General features: G+C 39.8%; 1 protein-coding gene across 1 annotated transcript; it reads right to left on the bottom strand.

The window, feature by feature from the left end:
• Positions 1-10,267: 10,267 nt before the first annotated feature.
• LOC136701643 (zinc finger protein ZFP2-like) lies at positions 10,268-14,561 on the bottom strand. Its single transcript, XM_066676283.1, has 2 exons — positions 14,488-14,561; positions 10,268-12,186 (listed from the first exon to the last, which is right to left on the bottom strand). Exon 2 carries the CDS (start codon positions 12,081-12,083, stop codon positions 11,121-11,123), a length of 963 nt encoding a protein of 320 aa, XP_066532380.1. The 5' UTR covers positions 12,084-12,186; positions 14,488-14,561; the 3' UTR covers positions 10,268-11,120.
• Between the last annotated feature and the right edge of the window lie 1,176 nt (positions 14,562-15,737).

Below are 15,737 nucleotides of genomic sequence, written 5' to 3'. Positions count from 1 at the left end.
AACAGGGACAAAATGCAATAATCTGATAATTCTCTGTATTACAATTTTGTACTAAGCACAATTACATGTACTAATGTTTTTATAATTTTTTTGGTTTGAAAAATATCATTTTTATTAATATTATAATTTTATTTTTTTCATATTATTTAAACCAATAAATAACCCCTGAAATATTCTTTCTTATTTTGCATCTGTGATTGTGTTTGTTGGTGCTTGGTTTGTAGTGTTGTTGTTGGAGGCCCAGCATATGACAGAAGGTGTCTACATCAAACCCAAATACTTCTTTCCTCACTTGTTATTGTTCCCTGAGCCACACACACTGTCAAAATGAAGGTTAAACAAAAAAGACATTAAACACTCATTCATTATCTGTAACCACTTATCCAGCTTAGGGTCACAGTGGGTCCAGAGCCTACCTGGAATCATTGGGCTCAAGGCAGGAATACACACTGGAGGGAGTGCCAGTCCTTCACAGGGAAACACACACACACCAATCCACATACCAACATGTGTTTTTGGACTGTGGGAGTAAACCGTAGCACGCAGAGGAAACCCACATGGACACAGCAGACACACGAAACTCCTCACAGACTGTCACCCGGAGCAGGACTTGAACCCACAACCTCTAGGGCTGTGTGATTGTGATGCTACCTGCTGCGCCATCATAGGCTGCACCAGGTAGGCTCCAAACCAACTGTGACCCTGAACTGGATAAGTTGTTACAGACAATGAATGAATGAATGCCTTTGGATTCCCTAAATGACCTGTAAAAATATGACCTCAAAATTTAATGCAAAATAAGCATACAAATTGATCACGAACTGAAATCATTTACAACCTTGTAAATCAATGTTGATACTGTACAAGCGCTGGTCATAAAATTAGAATATCATGAAAAAGTTGATTTATTTCAATAATTCCATTCAGATAGTGAAACTTGTACATTATACTCATTCATTTCACACAGACTGATATATTTCAAATGTTTATTTCTTTTAATTTGATGATTATAACTGACAACTAATGAAAACCTCAAATTCAGTGTCTCAGAAAATTTAAATATTGTGAAAAGGTTCAATACTGAAGACACCTGGTGCCACACTCTAATCAGATAATTAACTCAAAACACCTGCAAAGGCCTTTAAATGGTCTCTCAGTCTAGTTATGTAGTCTACACAATCAGTCTACACAAACAACTATTATCACTTTACGCAAGCAGGGCAAGACACAAAAGGTCATTGCTAAAGAGGCTGGCTGTTCACAGAGCTCTGTGTCTAAGCACATTAACAGAGAGGTGAAGGGAAGGAAAAGATGTGGTAGAAAAATGTGTACAAGCAACAGGGATAACCACACCTTGGAGAGGATTGTGAATTAAAACCCATTCAAAAACATGGGGGAGATTCAAAAAGACTGGACTGCAGCTGGAGTCAGTGCTTCAAGAACCACCATCACACAGACATGGGTTTCAGCATCGCATTCCTTGTGTCAACCTACTGTTGAACAAGTCCCAGGGTCAGAAGTGTCTCACCTAGGCTAAATTGAAATAGAATAGAAAGCCTTTATTGTCATTATACACAGTATACATAGTACAACAAAATTGGAACCTGCTCCTTAAAAAAGTGCCCACAATGCAATATTTAAATAGAAAAGTTAGAACTATGTAATAAAAACTATAGAAACATATAAGTACCCTATAGACAAGTAGGACAGACAAACCAGATGACACACTGTAAATGTCAGTTAGTGCAGATTCACATTTAGCAGCGTGATGGCTTAGGGAAAGAAGCTCTCCCTGAGTCTGTTTGTTTGGGCCGGTATGGACATGTAGCGCCTACCAGAAGGCAACAGGTTAAGGAGGTGGAAGCCAGGATGGGTGTTATCCTTCAGAATGTTCCTGACCCTACTGAGACAGCGAGAATTGTAGATGGAGTTTATGGAAGGCAGAGAGCAGCCAATGATTCTTCCTGCAATATTGGTCACCCTCTGCAGCCTCTTTCTGTCAGCCACTGTGCAGCTGGAGTGCCACACTGACACAGCATAGGTCAGTAGGCTCTCTATGGTGGAGCAGTAGAAGGTCACCAGCAGGCGTGTGTGTAGTTGCTCCTTCCTGAGCACCCTCAGGAAATGAAGCCGCTCCTGGGCCTTCTTAACCAGTGCAGAGGTGTTGACTGTCCAAGAGAGGTCTGCGGAGATGTGAACTCCAAGGAATTTGATTCCACATTCAAATTCACTTTCAAGACACAAAACACTGGACTGTTGCCAGTAAAAGTAAATTTTGCTTTTTCTTTGGAAAGGTCCCAGAGTCTGGAGGAAGAGAGGACAGGCACAGAATCCACTTTGCTTGAGGTCCAGTGTAAAGTTTCCACAGTCAGTGATGGTTTGGGGTGCCATGTCATCTGCTGGTATTGGTCCACTGTGTTTTCTGAGGTCCAAGGTCAACGCAGCCGTCTACCAGGAGGTTTTAGTGCACTTCATGCTTCCTGCTGCTGACCAACTTTATGGAGATGCAGATTTCATTTTCCAACAAGACTTGGCACCTGCACACAGTGCCAAAGCTACCAGTACCTGGTTTAAGGACCATGGTCTCCCTGTTTTTAATTGGCCAGCGAATTCACCTGACCTTAACCCCATAGAAAATCTAACAATGCAGAAGAGCTGAAGGCCACTATCAGAGCAACCTGGGCTCTCATATAACACCTGAGCAGTACCACAGACTGATTGACTACGTCACGCATTACTGCAATAATTCAGGCAAAAGGAGCCCCAACTAAGTATTGAGTGCTGTACATGCTCATACTTTAACTTCATTCTTTTCAGTTGGCCATCATTTCTAAAAATCCTTTTTTTTTTGTATTTATCTTAAATAATATTATGCTGTTGCGCACTGTGTCTCCTCTTCCTGCTCATAAATAAAACTAGTCATCATTTGACTTAGCGCAGCACGGTTGTGCAGCAGGTAATGTTGCAGTCACACAGCTCCAAGGACCTGGAGGTTGTGGGTTCAAGTCTCGCTCCGGGTGGTTGTCTGTGTTCTCTCCGTGTCCGCGTGGGTTTCCTCCAGGTTCTCGGGTTTCCTCCCACAGTCCAAAAACGCATGTTGCTAGGTGGATTGGTGACTCAAATATGTCCATATGTGTGAGTGAATGTGTGAGTGTATGTCACCCTGGGAAGGACTGGCGCCCCCTCCAGTGTGTGTTCCTGCCTTGCACCCAATGATTCCGGGTAAGCTCCAGACTCACCACGACCCTGAATTGGATAAGCGGTTACAGACAATGAATGAATCATTTGCCTGCTTTCTGGTGATAAAGAAACACTTTTCCTCTCCAAAACTTTCCAAAAATCACCAGACCCAAGGCCTGCTCTTCTGCATTGTACTTGGCCAATCATATCCCTTAGCTCTAATGAGCTCCTGGCTACGGCCACTTTCGGATTCCACTTCCTTCCTGCTTTAGTGACTGGCGCTGCTGCTTTTACCACTGTATTTTTCGACTGCATCTCACGACTCACCTTTGCCCATTTGAATTCTTCAAATAATCTTGTGAGTGATAAATCCTGTACCCCTCCCACACAACATGCCATGCTACTTAAACACTGCGAAACCCCTAGCCAGTTCCTTACAGCCTTGTTCTTAAGACCATACCTTAAAAAACCCCGAAAACCCTGCCAAACGGAAAACAAAGTGTTGAAAAAAGGATCCGGTAATGAGTAGCTTCACCATTCCTGCTGATCACTTCAAACAATTGTTTAGGCATACTTGATGCAAGTGTTTCCAGGAGGCTAGTGGGAATGTCACTCCAAGTGTTGAAGATGGCCTCACAAAGGGCATCAACTGTCTAGAAGTGATGTCCATTTTTGTTAACTTCTCTTGCCATCCATCTTTAAATGCTCTCAATCAGATTTAGATCAAGGAAATATGCAGGATGGTACAAAAGTGTGATGTTATTCTCCTGGAAGAAGTCCTTTGTCCGGCGGGAATTGTGAACTGCAGCATTATCCTGTTGAAAGAAGTCCTTACTACACAGGTGAGGGCCGTCAGTCATGAGGGATGACCACTGCAACATCTCTGCATAGCCAGCTGCTGTTAAATGCCCATGCACAACCTGAAGCTCCATTGTTCCATTGAAGGAAAAAACACCCTAAATCATGATGGCACTATCCCCACTCACACTGTGCCACATAGAAAACATCTCAGGTGGGATCTCCTTGTCATGCCAGTAACGTTGGAAGCCATCAGGACTGTCAAGGTTACATTTTTTCTTTCTTCCTCCTTTCAATGTCCCATGTTTGGTGCTCCCTTGCAAAGTCCAAATGGGCAATATTGTGACATTGAAGGAGATGTGGACTTTGAAGACATTATTGTTTATTATCATTTACTGAGGTGCAGTCAGCACCAGTAATGGCCTTAATTTGGGTCGAAGATTGTCCCATGTCTTGACAGCCAGTCATCTTCTGCTCTACTAGTGGTCTACTACTAGTTTTATAAACCTCAGGATCTTTCATTAAATGCAAATAGACTTTGACAATGGCACGGTGTGAGGGGCCTTGCTTATGCAGCTCAACAATCCAACCATGTTCAAAGTCAGTCAGCTTTTTTGCTTTTGCCATCACGAGGTCTTGACTGTGTGAATACTTGACAGGAAATGACACAGAACCCAAATTTTTCCACAGATTTTGGCTTTTAAAGGAAACATTTGATCAGCCGATGAACAGCCTATTCCAGAAAAATAATTGTTTTCAATAAATTGCCTGCTCAAATTTATTGTCATTTGCTCCCTTTTCTTCTTTTCTCATTGTAAAGCTTTACTTAGAACATTCTTAAGATTCTTAAACAGTGCAAAATGCAAATACTTGCAATTTTTGTAACAGTTTCACTGTAACATGTCACAGTACATTTCTTCCTAGGAATGTGTATTAAAAAAAAATAATAATAAAAAATAAAATAATAATAATAATAATAATAATAATAATAATAATAACAGTAATGGTAATAATAACATTTTGCATTTAAAAACAATATTCATAACCCAAAAACACTTCCATGTTAAAGTTAATATGAAAACATAACAGACAGAGAACATAACACATTCAGCATGAAAGTGAACATTCAGGGTACTAGGAAGCTGAAAGCAAAGTAAAAGAGGTGAGTTTTAAGCTGAGATGTGAAAAAGGACAGAGAGTTTGCTGGATTTGTGGGGGAAAAGAGTTCCAGAGATGTGAAGCAACTTTTGGATGTGGATTTTTGCTGTTTGGTAAATGGTTGAATTATGTTTTAACTTGTAAAAGATCAAGATTAAATCTGTAGCCCCTTTCACATATGCATGTGTGTGAACGCAACCAACTGCAGCATTCTTTCCTGACATTGCCCAGACTTTCCTCCTATCTCCCTGATACACACTCCAGGTCAGAGTCAGCACATGTGAGAATGGAAAGGGAAATGTTCCAGAGTTCTCCTATATGCACTGCACAGGCTCCACCATCATGACTAAAGCATGTGCTTCATTTCTCACTACAAGCGAACATCTGATGCAGAAAATCTCCTGCTGTGCGCTGCATGTGTGAATGGCTGTTCTGGAATGTCTCCGGACCCAATACTCTGGAGTTTCTCTAGAAATTCTCCAGAGTTCATGTGTGAAAGAGGCATATGGCATATGCCTAGGTCACAGAGTGCCTTTACGACCAAACCCATTCATGCCAGTGAGGAAGTATTCCACTGCTATGGCCTTGAATGATTTTCCTTCTTTTGCTCTCACTCCAATCAAAGTCAAGTGCTTTGATAGACCTCTCACACTCTGTGATTACTACAATGGACCATTATCAGCTTGTTTACCACTACAACAGGATGCCAATTCTGAGCACTCAATTTTGCCTTGACTCACAACACAGGTGTCAAAATGCTGTTTGTTGATTTAATGCTATGTTCCCCTACAAGCTGATCTCCAAACTCAGCCTGCTTTGTAAATCCCTCTGTAAATGGGCAAATATGAGGTTTCCTGGTAGTTGTTCCAGGAGCAGTAGTATAGCAACTGAAATCTGCCCCACCCTGTGTGGTTCTGACACGGGGCACTATGAACTGTCCAGAATTGAGCAAACTGAGGGGTCCATTGTGTTCAAGAAAAAGCTATAGGGACATACACCCTGTTGTATTTTTTTTCTGCCATTAAAAAGATGAGAGGAGATAAGTCTGAATGTAATGGTAGTTTATTTAGAACACCGGGCTGCATAATTAGGTCTAAATTGAGACCTGAGTGTCACACTTCTAAATGTCACATTTTACAGCTTTAAACTTGGGTTAACAGTTATCAATTTAAAAAGGAACAAAGTCTGAAACAAACCGAGCCATAATTGAATTTTGGATGTTCTTACAAACGGTTGTAAAACTGACCATGTTTGTAACAGAGTTTTTTGATAAGGTCAGGTTATAATTTTAAGGAGGCATCAATCATTTTCCATTTTATTTTATGAGGAGCACTTAGTAGTTCTACAATTACAGACTGTACTTCACCTCTTCCTCTGCATATGTTCTTATCCCATTTCACGCTGTTCTTCAATGGTCAGGACCCCCACAGAGCTGGTATGAATTGGATGGTGCATAATCACTGGAGCTCATAAAATGGACAATGGAGTGTAGATACAGAGTGGTTGTTCCTGATCAAGTGATCATTCAGTGTGGGGTTTATATAAGATTCAGAATATGTAATAAACTGAGTGCAGCTTGTTAGACCATCACTAACTTTAGCAAAGCTAATACATCTCCATTCTGGGTAAAAGTGTAGATTCTCTCTGTGTCCATTCAACAATATTAATTTTTAAGGAAATTGTTCTGTGCAGCTCCTCCAGACTGTAAAGTTTGAACAGCACAAAAGAGATTCATGTCATTCATCATGGCACCTGCACAGTCCATCACTTTTCTGAAAGTATTCTCACACTCTGTGCAGTGGTCCTGCTTCTATTCTGGGAGAATGCACTGATGTCCTTTGATCTTACTCTGTTCAGTAAAACTCTTCCCACACTCTGAGAACTGATACAGTGTTTCTCCTCTGTGAACCTGGTAGTGTTTTTGGAGACTGTATAAATTATTAAATCTTTTTCCAGACTCAAAGCAGTGATGCAGTTTCTCTCCTGTGTGAAAGTGTTTGTGTTATTTTAGAGGACTCACTTCAGTAAAACGCTTCCCACACTCCTACACTGATAGGGTTTCTCTCCTGTGTGAATGCTCTGGTGAGTTTTTAGGTTACTCAAATGATTGAAGATCTTCTCACACTGAGCAGAAATGTGGTTTATCTCCTGTGTGAATGCACTGGTGTGTTTGGAGATGGCAAGTTCTAGTACACACTGTGTTTGGAGATGGTGTAATTGATTAAAATGAATTCCACACACTGACCACTGATTCACACAGGAGAGCGAGTGTATGTGCTGGTGTATTTGGAGATAGTTCTGTTTAATAAAACCCACATTCTGAGCTCTGATATGGCCTCTCTCCTGTGTGATTGTGCTGGTGCAGCTTCAGAAATCCATGAGAGTAAAAACTCTTGCCACACTCTGGACACTGATATGGTTTCTCTCCTTTGATGGCAAGGTCTAGTAAAACTCTTTCCACACTCTGAACACTGATATGGTTTCTCTCCTGTGTGAATGATCTGGTGATCTTTCAGAGAACTAAGATGGCAAAAACATTTGTCACACTCTGGACAGGAATAGGACTTCTCTCCTGTTAGAATTAACCGGTATTTGTGAAGATTACTCTGATAATTAAAACTCTTTCCACAGTGTGAACAGTCATATGCTTTCTGTTTGTCTGTAGTTTGCTGTGTTTTTCGAGTAGATACATTACTGTGGAGAGAAGTAGAGGATGCTCCTGGAGAACTGGAACTTCCACACATCGTATCCTCACATTTAATTTCTTCTGATTTCATCATTGTAATGTATTCCTCTTGGTGATAATTCTTCTTTTCCTTTCTTGGACACTAGCAGCAGGAAATGAAACACAAATAGGACAATTTTTCTTTCTGGAAGAGAAAAAAAGAAAGGTAAAAATGTAAACATCAAATTGAAAAAAAGCTGGAAACTAGGACTGAACACTGATAGGAACTCTGAGCTGGGGATAGTTAGCAGGAGATAGTTAAAGGAAGAATGAGAAGAGGAAAAGAAGAGTGGTGGACATGGAGATGGCAGAGAAGGAAACATCTGTGCTCTAGGTCTGTCTCCTATTTTCACATAATGAAGAGAAGAATCAGACAAAAACCACAGACTGTTGAGAATTCTATTGTTTAGAATGACAGTGGACAAATATTTAACTTGTAAACCTGCAATGATTTGTCTACACAGTCCCCAAAAGCTGTTGGTGCTCTGTGGAAGCTTGACTGTTCATTACATTTTTGGTAATGGTGTTTGTATGTTTAGAACTGATACTGAAATATTTCATTACTACATAGCAATGCAGGAATTAATGAGAGCCAAAAATAAAGTTGTTAGGAAAGGGGCAAAATCTGAGTGAAAACTTGACAGAAAATATCATACTGTTTAGAAGCAATTAAAAAAATAATGAAAATAAAGATTGCTTAGTTTTTGAAAGTAAATAAAAGGTAGCTGTTCATCACATTATGCCAAATTTGTGTGAGAATTTTCAACCAGTTCAAACAATATGTCTTTTTCCCAGTAACTTCATGTCTGTTTCAGCAGGACAATGCCAGACCTCATTCTGCAGGAGTATGGCATTCTCTTAATTAAAATACATAGTGTATCATAAAGAGGAGAATCAGAGAACAGTGACCACAGATTGTTGAGCATTACTCTGTCCCAGTTTGTTTTAAGTGTGTTGCAGACATAAGTTCTTAAATATCTTTATATCGAACAAACAGAATTATATTTAGTAAACACTGAAAATCTGTTTTCCCCCCTTTAAAGAAAAGTTCATGTGAATTAATAGATCACATGATTTAGATTTTTATTGCAAATTTACAAAGATTCCCATATTATTTGGGAATGGGAAATGTGTATATTTATATTTTAAAATGTACTGGCATTTTACAAGAAGACCATTATTAAATTTAGTTAATCAATGCAATGAGGGTAAGGGCACCATGTCCAATGCTAAATGGGGGCTAGTGTGGTACAAGAGGGATAAAGAGTCTGAGCAATGTTTGTTCCACGTTTTTTACCTCATAAACCCAGTGTATTTTCAGGAACAGAGATTTACACAACAAGGTCAAAACCATGAGGACCCTAAACTAGCTAAGATCTCCTGAGCTGAGTTTGAACGTGTCCCCCATTTCTGCGAGAGTGAGTTCAAACCCAGTGTAAACAGTGTGGAAAAGTCTTACACAGATCTTTACCTTCAGTAAAACACCTCCTGATTTATCTCCAGCTCACAGCTCTCTTTCTGCTCCTCCCTCACACACAGTCCCCTCCCATAGCACCGCTACCTGAGATCTCATTGGCTGTAGCTTCACCACAACATATATTAAAAGCCCCCAGAAACAAGAAACAGTACGGGCTGAGATGCCCATGGCGACAAAATAAAAGACATAGCACAGAGTCATTCATTGTGTCAAAATTATATTCTTACTAAAGGCAAATAATCTGATCCTGACTGTGTACTACACACTATACTATACTGTACTATAGAATAATCTTTTTCAAATTTATTTTCAAGTGACCCACAGTTTGTGATTTTTATTTATAATGACCCAGTCCCACCTGCACACAGGACCTTTGGATCTCATCCAGACTGACAATTGGATTCCTGGTCACCTCTCTAGCCAAGACCCTTCTCCACTGATTACTTATTTTGGTGGCATGGCCAGGTCTAAGAAGAGTCCTGGTTTTTCCAAATTTTATCCATTTTAGAATTATGGATGCCACTGTGCACTGTGGTAGCCTTCATACAATCCATCTCTGAGCTCTACATGCAATTTCCTCCTCATGGCTGGTTTTTTGGTTTTTTCTTATATGGACTTATGAAAAGCTGGAGACAGGTGAAAAAGTGTCAAAATCAAAGTAGATAATAAAACAAGAACATAACACTGTTTCCAATTTAAAGTGTCACAAGAGGATAACAAAAATATTTTTTACTCAGTTGATTCATATAATGTGGGAAACAATAAAAAATATCTTATCACAGCACAGTCAGCTCTGTCAAATAAAAGTATAATCTTTACAAAACAGTGTAATAGGATGATTCCTTTACTATGTTAAAGTAATGGTGTCCAGAAGGAATGTTCAGATACAGCACAATAAATGTAAATGCAATAGTCTTTTAATAGTCATTGCAAAAATACCAGGGGGAATTTTTTTAATCTTTCACAATCAGAAGATTCAGCCTCAGTTTTTATGTTCATCCACAATCATTGAATATAAATGCAGTATTCAATTAATCCACAATCACCAGGTCGGTCCAAAGTTATTAAATCTATCTGCTTAAAGAAACGACTAAAGAACAACTCCATATTAGGTTCTTCCACATGTTGAAGAACATTGAACATTTCCGCCAAGCATATTTACAAGTTTCCAAACATTTTGCAGCTTCATGTAAAAATAATTAGAATTATGTTATTATAATATTGTAACTAACACAGCCATATTAATGAATATTAATCTCCAAAAACTCAATCTGAAATTCAGTTAAGTTCTCCAGCCAGCTGTATGACACAATCAGGAAGTCTCCACTTCTGTCTTATAACTCCATGTGTTATTGCTGGGTGATACAACTGTAAATCAGTAACATGTTTAATTAACAATTATTTAGTTTTTGTTTGTTGCCCTCAGTCGTCAAGACTTGCATTGTAAATATTCTCAAGCATTAATGCTTGGATAGGCTGTCTGCCATGTTGCTTCCATGTGACAGATTGATGGGGCAACAATCACATGACTACAGCATGGTAGCGTGGTTTTAACAGGACAGTACATAAAAACAAATTAGGGGATATTAACAGAATTAACAACAACAAACAGGACAAACAGGACTGAAAGAAATATCGATTTCATTAGTACAGGGAAGAATATGTCAGTTACTTGCTCAGGTCTACCCCTGAATGTAATGTCCTGTTGCTGTTGTGAGTCAATGTGCTCACAAAAACAACAACAACAAAAAAAACACCTTCAGTAAATCTCTCCCCACACCCTCAGCACTGATACAGTTTCTCTCCTGTGTGAATGCGCTCATGTCTTTTTAAAGAACTCAGCTGATTACAACTCTTCCCACACTCTGAGCACTGATACGGTTTCTCTCCAGTGTGCGTTCGCTGGTGATTTTTTAGATTATTCAGTTGAGTAAAACTCTTTCCACAGTCTGAGCACTGATATGGTTTCTCTCCTGTGTGAATGCGCTGGTGTATTTTTAGGGAACTTGGATGAGTAAATTTTTTCCCACAGTCTGAGCACTGAAAAGGTTTCTTTCCTGTGTGAATGTGCTGGTGTAGTTTGACAGAAGTCAGTTCATTGAAGCTCTTCCCACAATCTGAACAAAAATACGGTCTCTCTCCTGTGTGAAGGCGACGGTGTGCTCGGAGATGATGCAGATGATTAAAACATTTCCCACAGTCTGAGCACTGATACGGTTTCTCTCCAGTGTGACTGCGAAGATGTGTTTGAAGATGATGCAGACGATTAAAACTCCTCCCACACTCTGAGCACTGATACGGTCTCTCACCTGTGTGAATGCGAAGGTGTATTTGGAGTTGGCTTGGTTTAAGAAAACCCCTCCCACACTCTGAGCACAGATATGGCTTCTCTCCGGTGTGAATGTGCTGGTGTTCTTTCAGAGCACTGTGATGGAAAAACCTCTTTCCACACTCTGGACAGGAATACCGTGTCTCTCCTGTGTGAATGCGCTGGTGTATTTGGAGAAGTCTCTCTGTTTTAAAACTTTTCCCACACTCTGAGCACCAATAAGGTTTCTCTCCTGCGTGAACCACCTGGTGTCTTAGAAGATAACTATTATAGATAAAGCTTTTTCCACACACCGAACAGTCATAAGTTGTCCGTTTGTCTGCAGTTTTCTGTGTTTTTCCACTGTTACTGTGGAGAGCTGTTGAGGATGTACCACATGTCGTATCCTCACATTTAATCTCTTCTGATTTCATCATTGTGATATATTGCTGTTGTTGAGGTTTCCTGATGGGATTGCAAAAGTAAAAATTTCTTCAGCATTAGGAACAGAAGTCTTGCAAATGAATGTTTTGTTCTGTTCTGAAAAGAAGAAAAATTAAGATAAAAATTAAATTTCAATTTAAATTGGCCAAGGTATTACACCTGTTTGTAAAAATGATTTTGACACAATTGTGTTTCAAGTGCCCAGCAAAGGCACAGAAAGTACTTGTAGTGTTAATATGGGTCTGTTGCACTTCCCTGATTGCAGATGAGCCATTTGTGCCTCAGGTGGACAGTGAACTTTTATACTGCATGGTACTTACTCAACTAAACTCAGAGAACTTGCAGAGCGCTTATAGTCCAGAGAGAGTTATCAATCTACACCACGCAACGCAGGCATCCAGCACCAACTCTAGATCTGTAAAATCTCCAGCTGCAGCAGAGATCACATTTGTTTTTATCCAACTCAAAAGCAGCAGCTCATAAAATTACACTGTGGTCTTTAGAAGAGGTTCAAATGCTCTTTGGATCGGTGGCCGACGAAAGAATCCAGCGAGAGCTGAACGCTGCAACAAGGAAGGAACAAACTCTGGAGCAGACACCAAGTAAAGTAAATACTATGCAGTGGAAAATTGCCATTGGTGACTATATTCCAGAAACTATAGGGTTCTGTTGCCGGAACAGGGTTTGGGGATGTTTCCAACATTTGGTCAGTCTGATTCAAACAGGCATTACGCAAAAGAGTGGAAATGAATGTTCCCTAAACTACTAAATGTAACCAAGTCTAATGTAGAATAAATCTAAGTACTCCTTAATGTTAAATAACTCTGAATTTATTACTAATTCAACTTATAAATATTTGCATAGATATAAAAATATGTTTGCTTGTTGCTATGTTAACAACATAAATCCTGTCAATTTGTCAGATTAAGAAACTCATTACTCCATCAATCAACGATCAAACTATCCAATTGAATGAAACAAAATACCATCAAACACAAATTATGACCATCAGGATACACTGCTTCAAAAATTCACCCTCTGAAAAAAACTTAGACGCGCGAGCAATTTCTTTAGCTACAATAAAGCTAGCTTTCACAGCTGTGTCGTTTTGGGCCGTAGCTCTTGTGAACATATTCTGCTGCGATTGCAGTTTTCCTTTTAATTCTTGTACAGTTTGTTCCTTTTCTTGAAGGCTAACTTTGGCAAATTTAGCTCCGTGTTTGGTATCAAAGTGCCGACATAAATTGTACTCCTTGACAACTGCCAGCACCTCATAACACAAAAGACATACCAGTTTTTCTCCTTGAAGCACAAACATGTATTCGCCTTCCCATGTCTCTTGAAACTGTCTTCCATCGGCATCAATTTTTCTTTTTCTGGACATTTTGGGATCTATATTTGTAGCTATTTCTTAATTAAACTTGTTGAAAAAAAAATCACATCAAAGAAGATACACTGTAATCTAGCGGTGGAATGCCGTCATTTGGTGGGCAACAATCGCCATACATTATGGGAAATGTAGTTTAAGGTCAATGCACGCTTTAGAATTAGTCGCGGAATAATTAATAATTAAATCTAAAAGCGTGCATTGACCATAAACTCAATTTCCCACAATGCATGTCGATTATGTTGCCTGCCATGTGACAGCATTCCACCGCTAGATTACAGTGTATCTTTTTCGATGTGATTTTTTCAACAAGTTGAATTTCAACATGTCGATTATGTCACCCATGAAGCGATGGCATTAAGCCACTAGATTGCAGTCAGATCTTTTAAGCACTTTCGGGTCACATCAAATGACATGGCGGGCCACATTTGGCCTGCAGGCCTTGAGTTTGACACATAGGACATAAACCAATGTGAGGATATTGCTTTATTCCTGCTCCATAGGTGGGTAATATTGGCTTATCTCTGTTTCAGGTGGAACTGACTCTTCTATGGTTCAACTTTAGCCATGTACAAACAACAGTTTCTTATTCAAACACACCATTCCACTTAAGCAAACCAGAGGGAACCATAGTTCCACAGAATCATAGACATTGCCTTTAATTCTGTTCTAAATCTAAAATCATTTATGAATTAATGCCTCTCAAAGAAAGTTGGGAAAAGGTTCAAAACAAAAATGGAATGTCATACATTCCAGAAACATTAAACCATAAGCGGGAGAAAAAGAAGGTATACATTTGTCAGGAAGGCAGATTTACATGTCAAAGTGGTCAAAAGTATGAAGACACCTGACCACCCCACAGTCCCAGCTAAGAGCTAGCATTAGCCTCCTGAGCTGAGTGTGGAGCAGCTCCCATATTTCCCCCGTTCTCCATCTTCCTTTTCAGAGTTTCTGTGAGAGTGAGTCAAAACCAGTGTAAACAGTGTGGAAAATCTTCCACAGATTTTTACCTTCAGTAAAACACCTCCTGATTTATCTACAGCTCACAGCTCTCCTTCTGCTCCTCACTCACACACAGTCCCCTCCTACAGCACCACCCCCTCTGCTCTTATTGGCTGCAGCTCCACACAGCAGTGCTCTGGTTGGCCCTCAGCACCACAACATACAATAAAAGTCCAAACAAACCAGAAACAGGAACAGCTGAGGCACACAGTATCAAAATAAAAGGCTTACAAAAGAGACACCACACAGCAGTGATCTATGCAGTGTGCAAAATAAAGAAACCTCAACACAAAAGGTACAGAATGCTGTCATCTGATCCAGCCACTTACTGCATCCCAGCTGTGTACTACACACTATAACGTGTGCTATTATAATTGAATGTGTTCAGCTAGTACACAAAATATTAACATATTGCACTATACTACACTATGAAAGGGGTTTGCCTGAAATTAGTTTTTGCAGGTTGGGAAGCCTGTACAGCATGTCCAATTTCTGGAAAATCTACAAAAAATGGACATTACACGCACAAATTGAAATTTGTCTTTGTCTTATCAGCGTGACATTCCTAGCCACACCCACAGTGGTCTGTCCCAATAGCAGCTTCACTTCAAAAATATATTCTCACAATTCAAGTTATACTCCAGAATGACCCCACACCATAACCTCACTCAGATGGAAGCTGGCAAACTAGCAAAACATAACCCACAAAGCCACTGGTCTTGGAAGCGATATGTTGGCATATAGCATGTGTTTATTGCAACATTTTCTGGGCTTTCTGGTCAGCTACAGGTGTGGTAACAGCTGGATCTGACTCTGAAAATCTACACTCCAACATTCAACAATCCAAACACCTTAATCAGAAATTTCAAAAGTTAATGCAGCATAGCTCACATAAGGAATCTCCAATCCATGAGCAGCTTTAAGAATCAATATATGATCTTAGCCTAATTTATACTGTGGGAAATGCCCTTTAAGCATCTGTCACTCAGAACCAGAACCAACACATTATTCAATTGTCAGTTACAAGCTCTCCTAAAGGGCAGTTAGCATCAAAACCCTGAGTGGTCAGATTTTTTGGGACTCTATAGCAGAATGGGTTAGTTAAATGCTGGTCTAGCAGTCATGGATCTACTACATCCTCAAGTAAAATGGCCTGCAGCAGGGCCGTCACTAGAATGATCAGCTAAGTTTTAACCAAGGGGGTCTGGGTTATCTGCCTCATAGCAGCATATTTCTTTGATGAGGTACAGATTAGCCC

The sequence above is a fragment of the Hoplias malabaricus genome, chromosome 7 (assembly GCF_029633855.1).
Source record: "Hoplias malabaricus isolate fHopMal1 chromosome 7, fHopMal1.hap1, whole genome shotgun sequence".
Taxonomy (NCBI): Eukaryota; Metazoa; Chordata; class Actinopteri; order Characiformes; family Erythrinidae; genus Hoplias; species Hoplias malabaricus.
The sequence above is the reverse complement of the archived record's forward strand: the minus strand, read 5'-3'. Positions and strand labels throughout refer to the sequence as shown.

What these genes read in the sequence shown, in the direction of transcription:
- LOC136701643 (XM_066676283.1), bottom strand. Translation starts at nt 12,083, where the DNA reads ATGATGAAATCAGAAGAGATTAAATGTGAGGATACGACATGTGGTACA.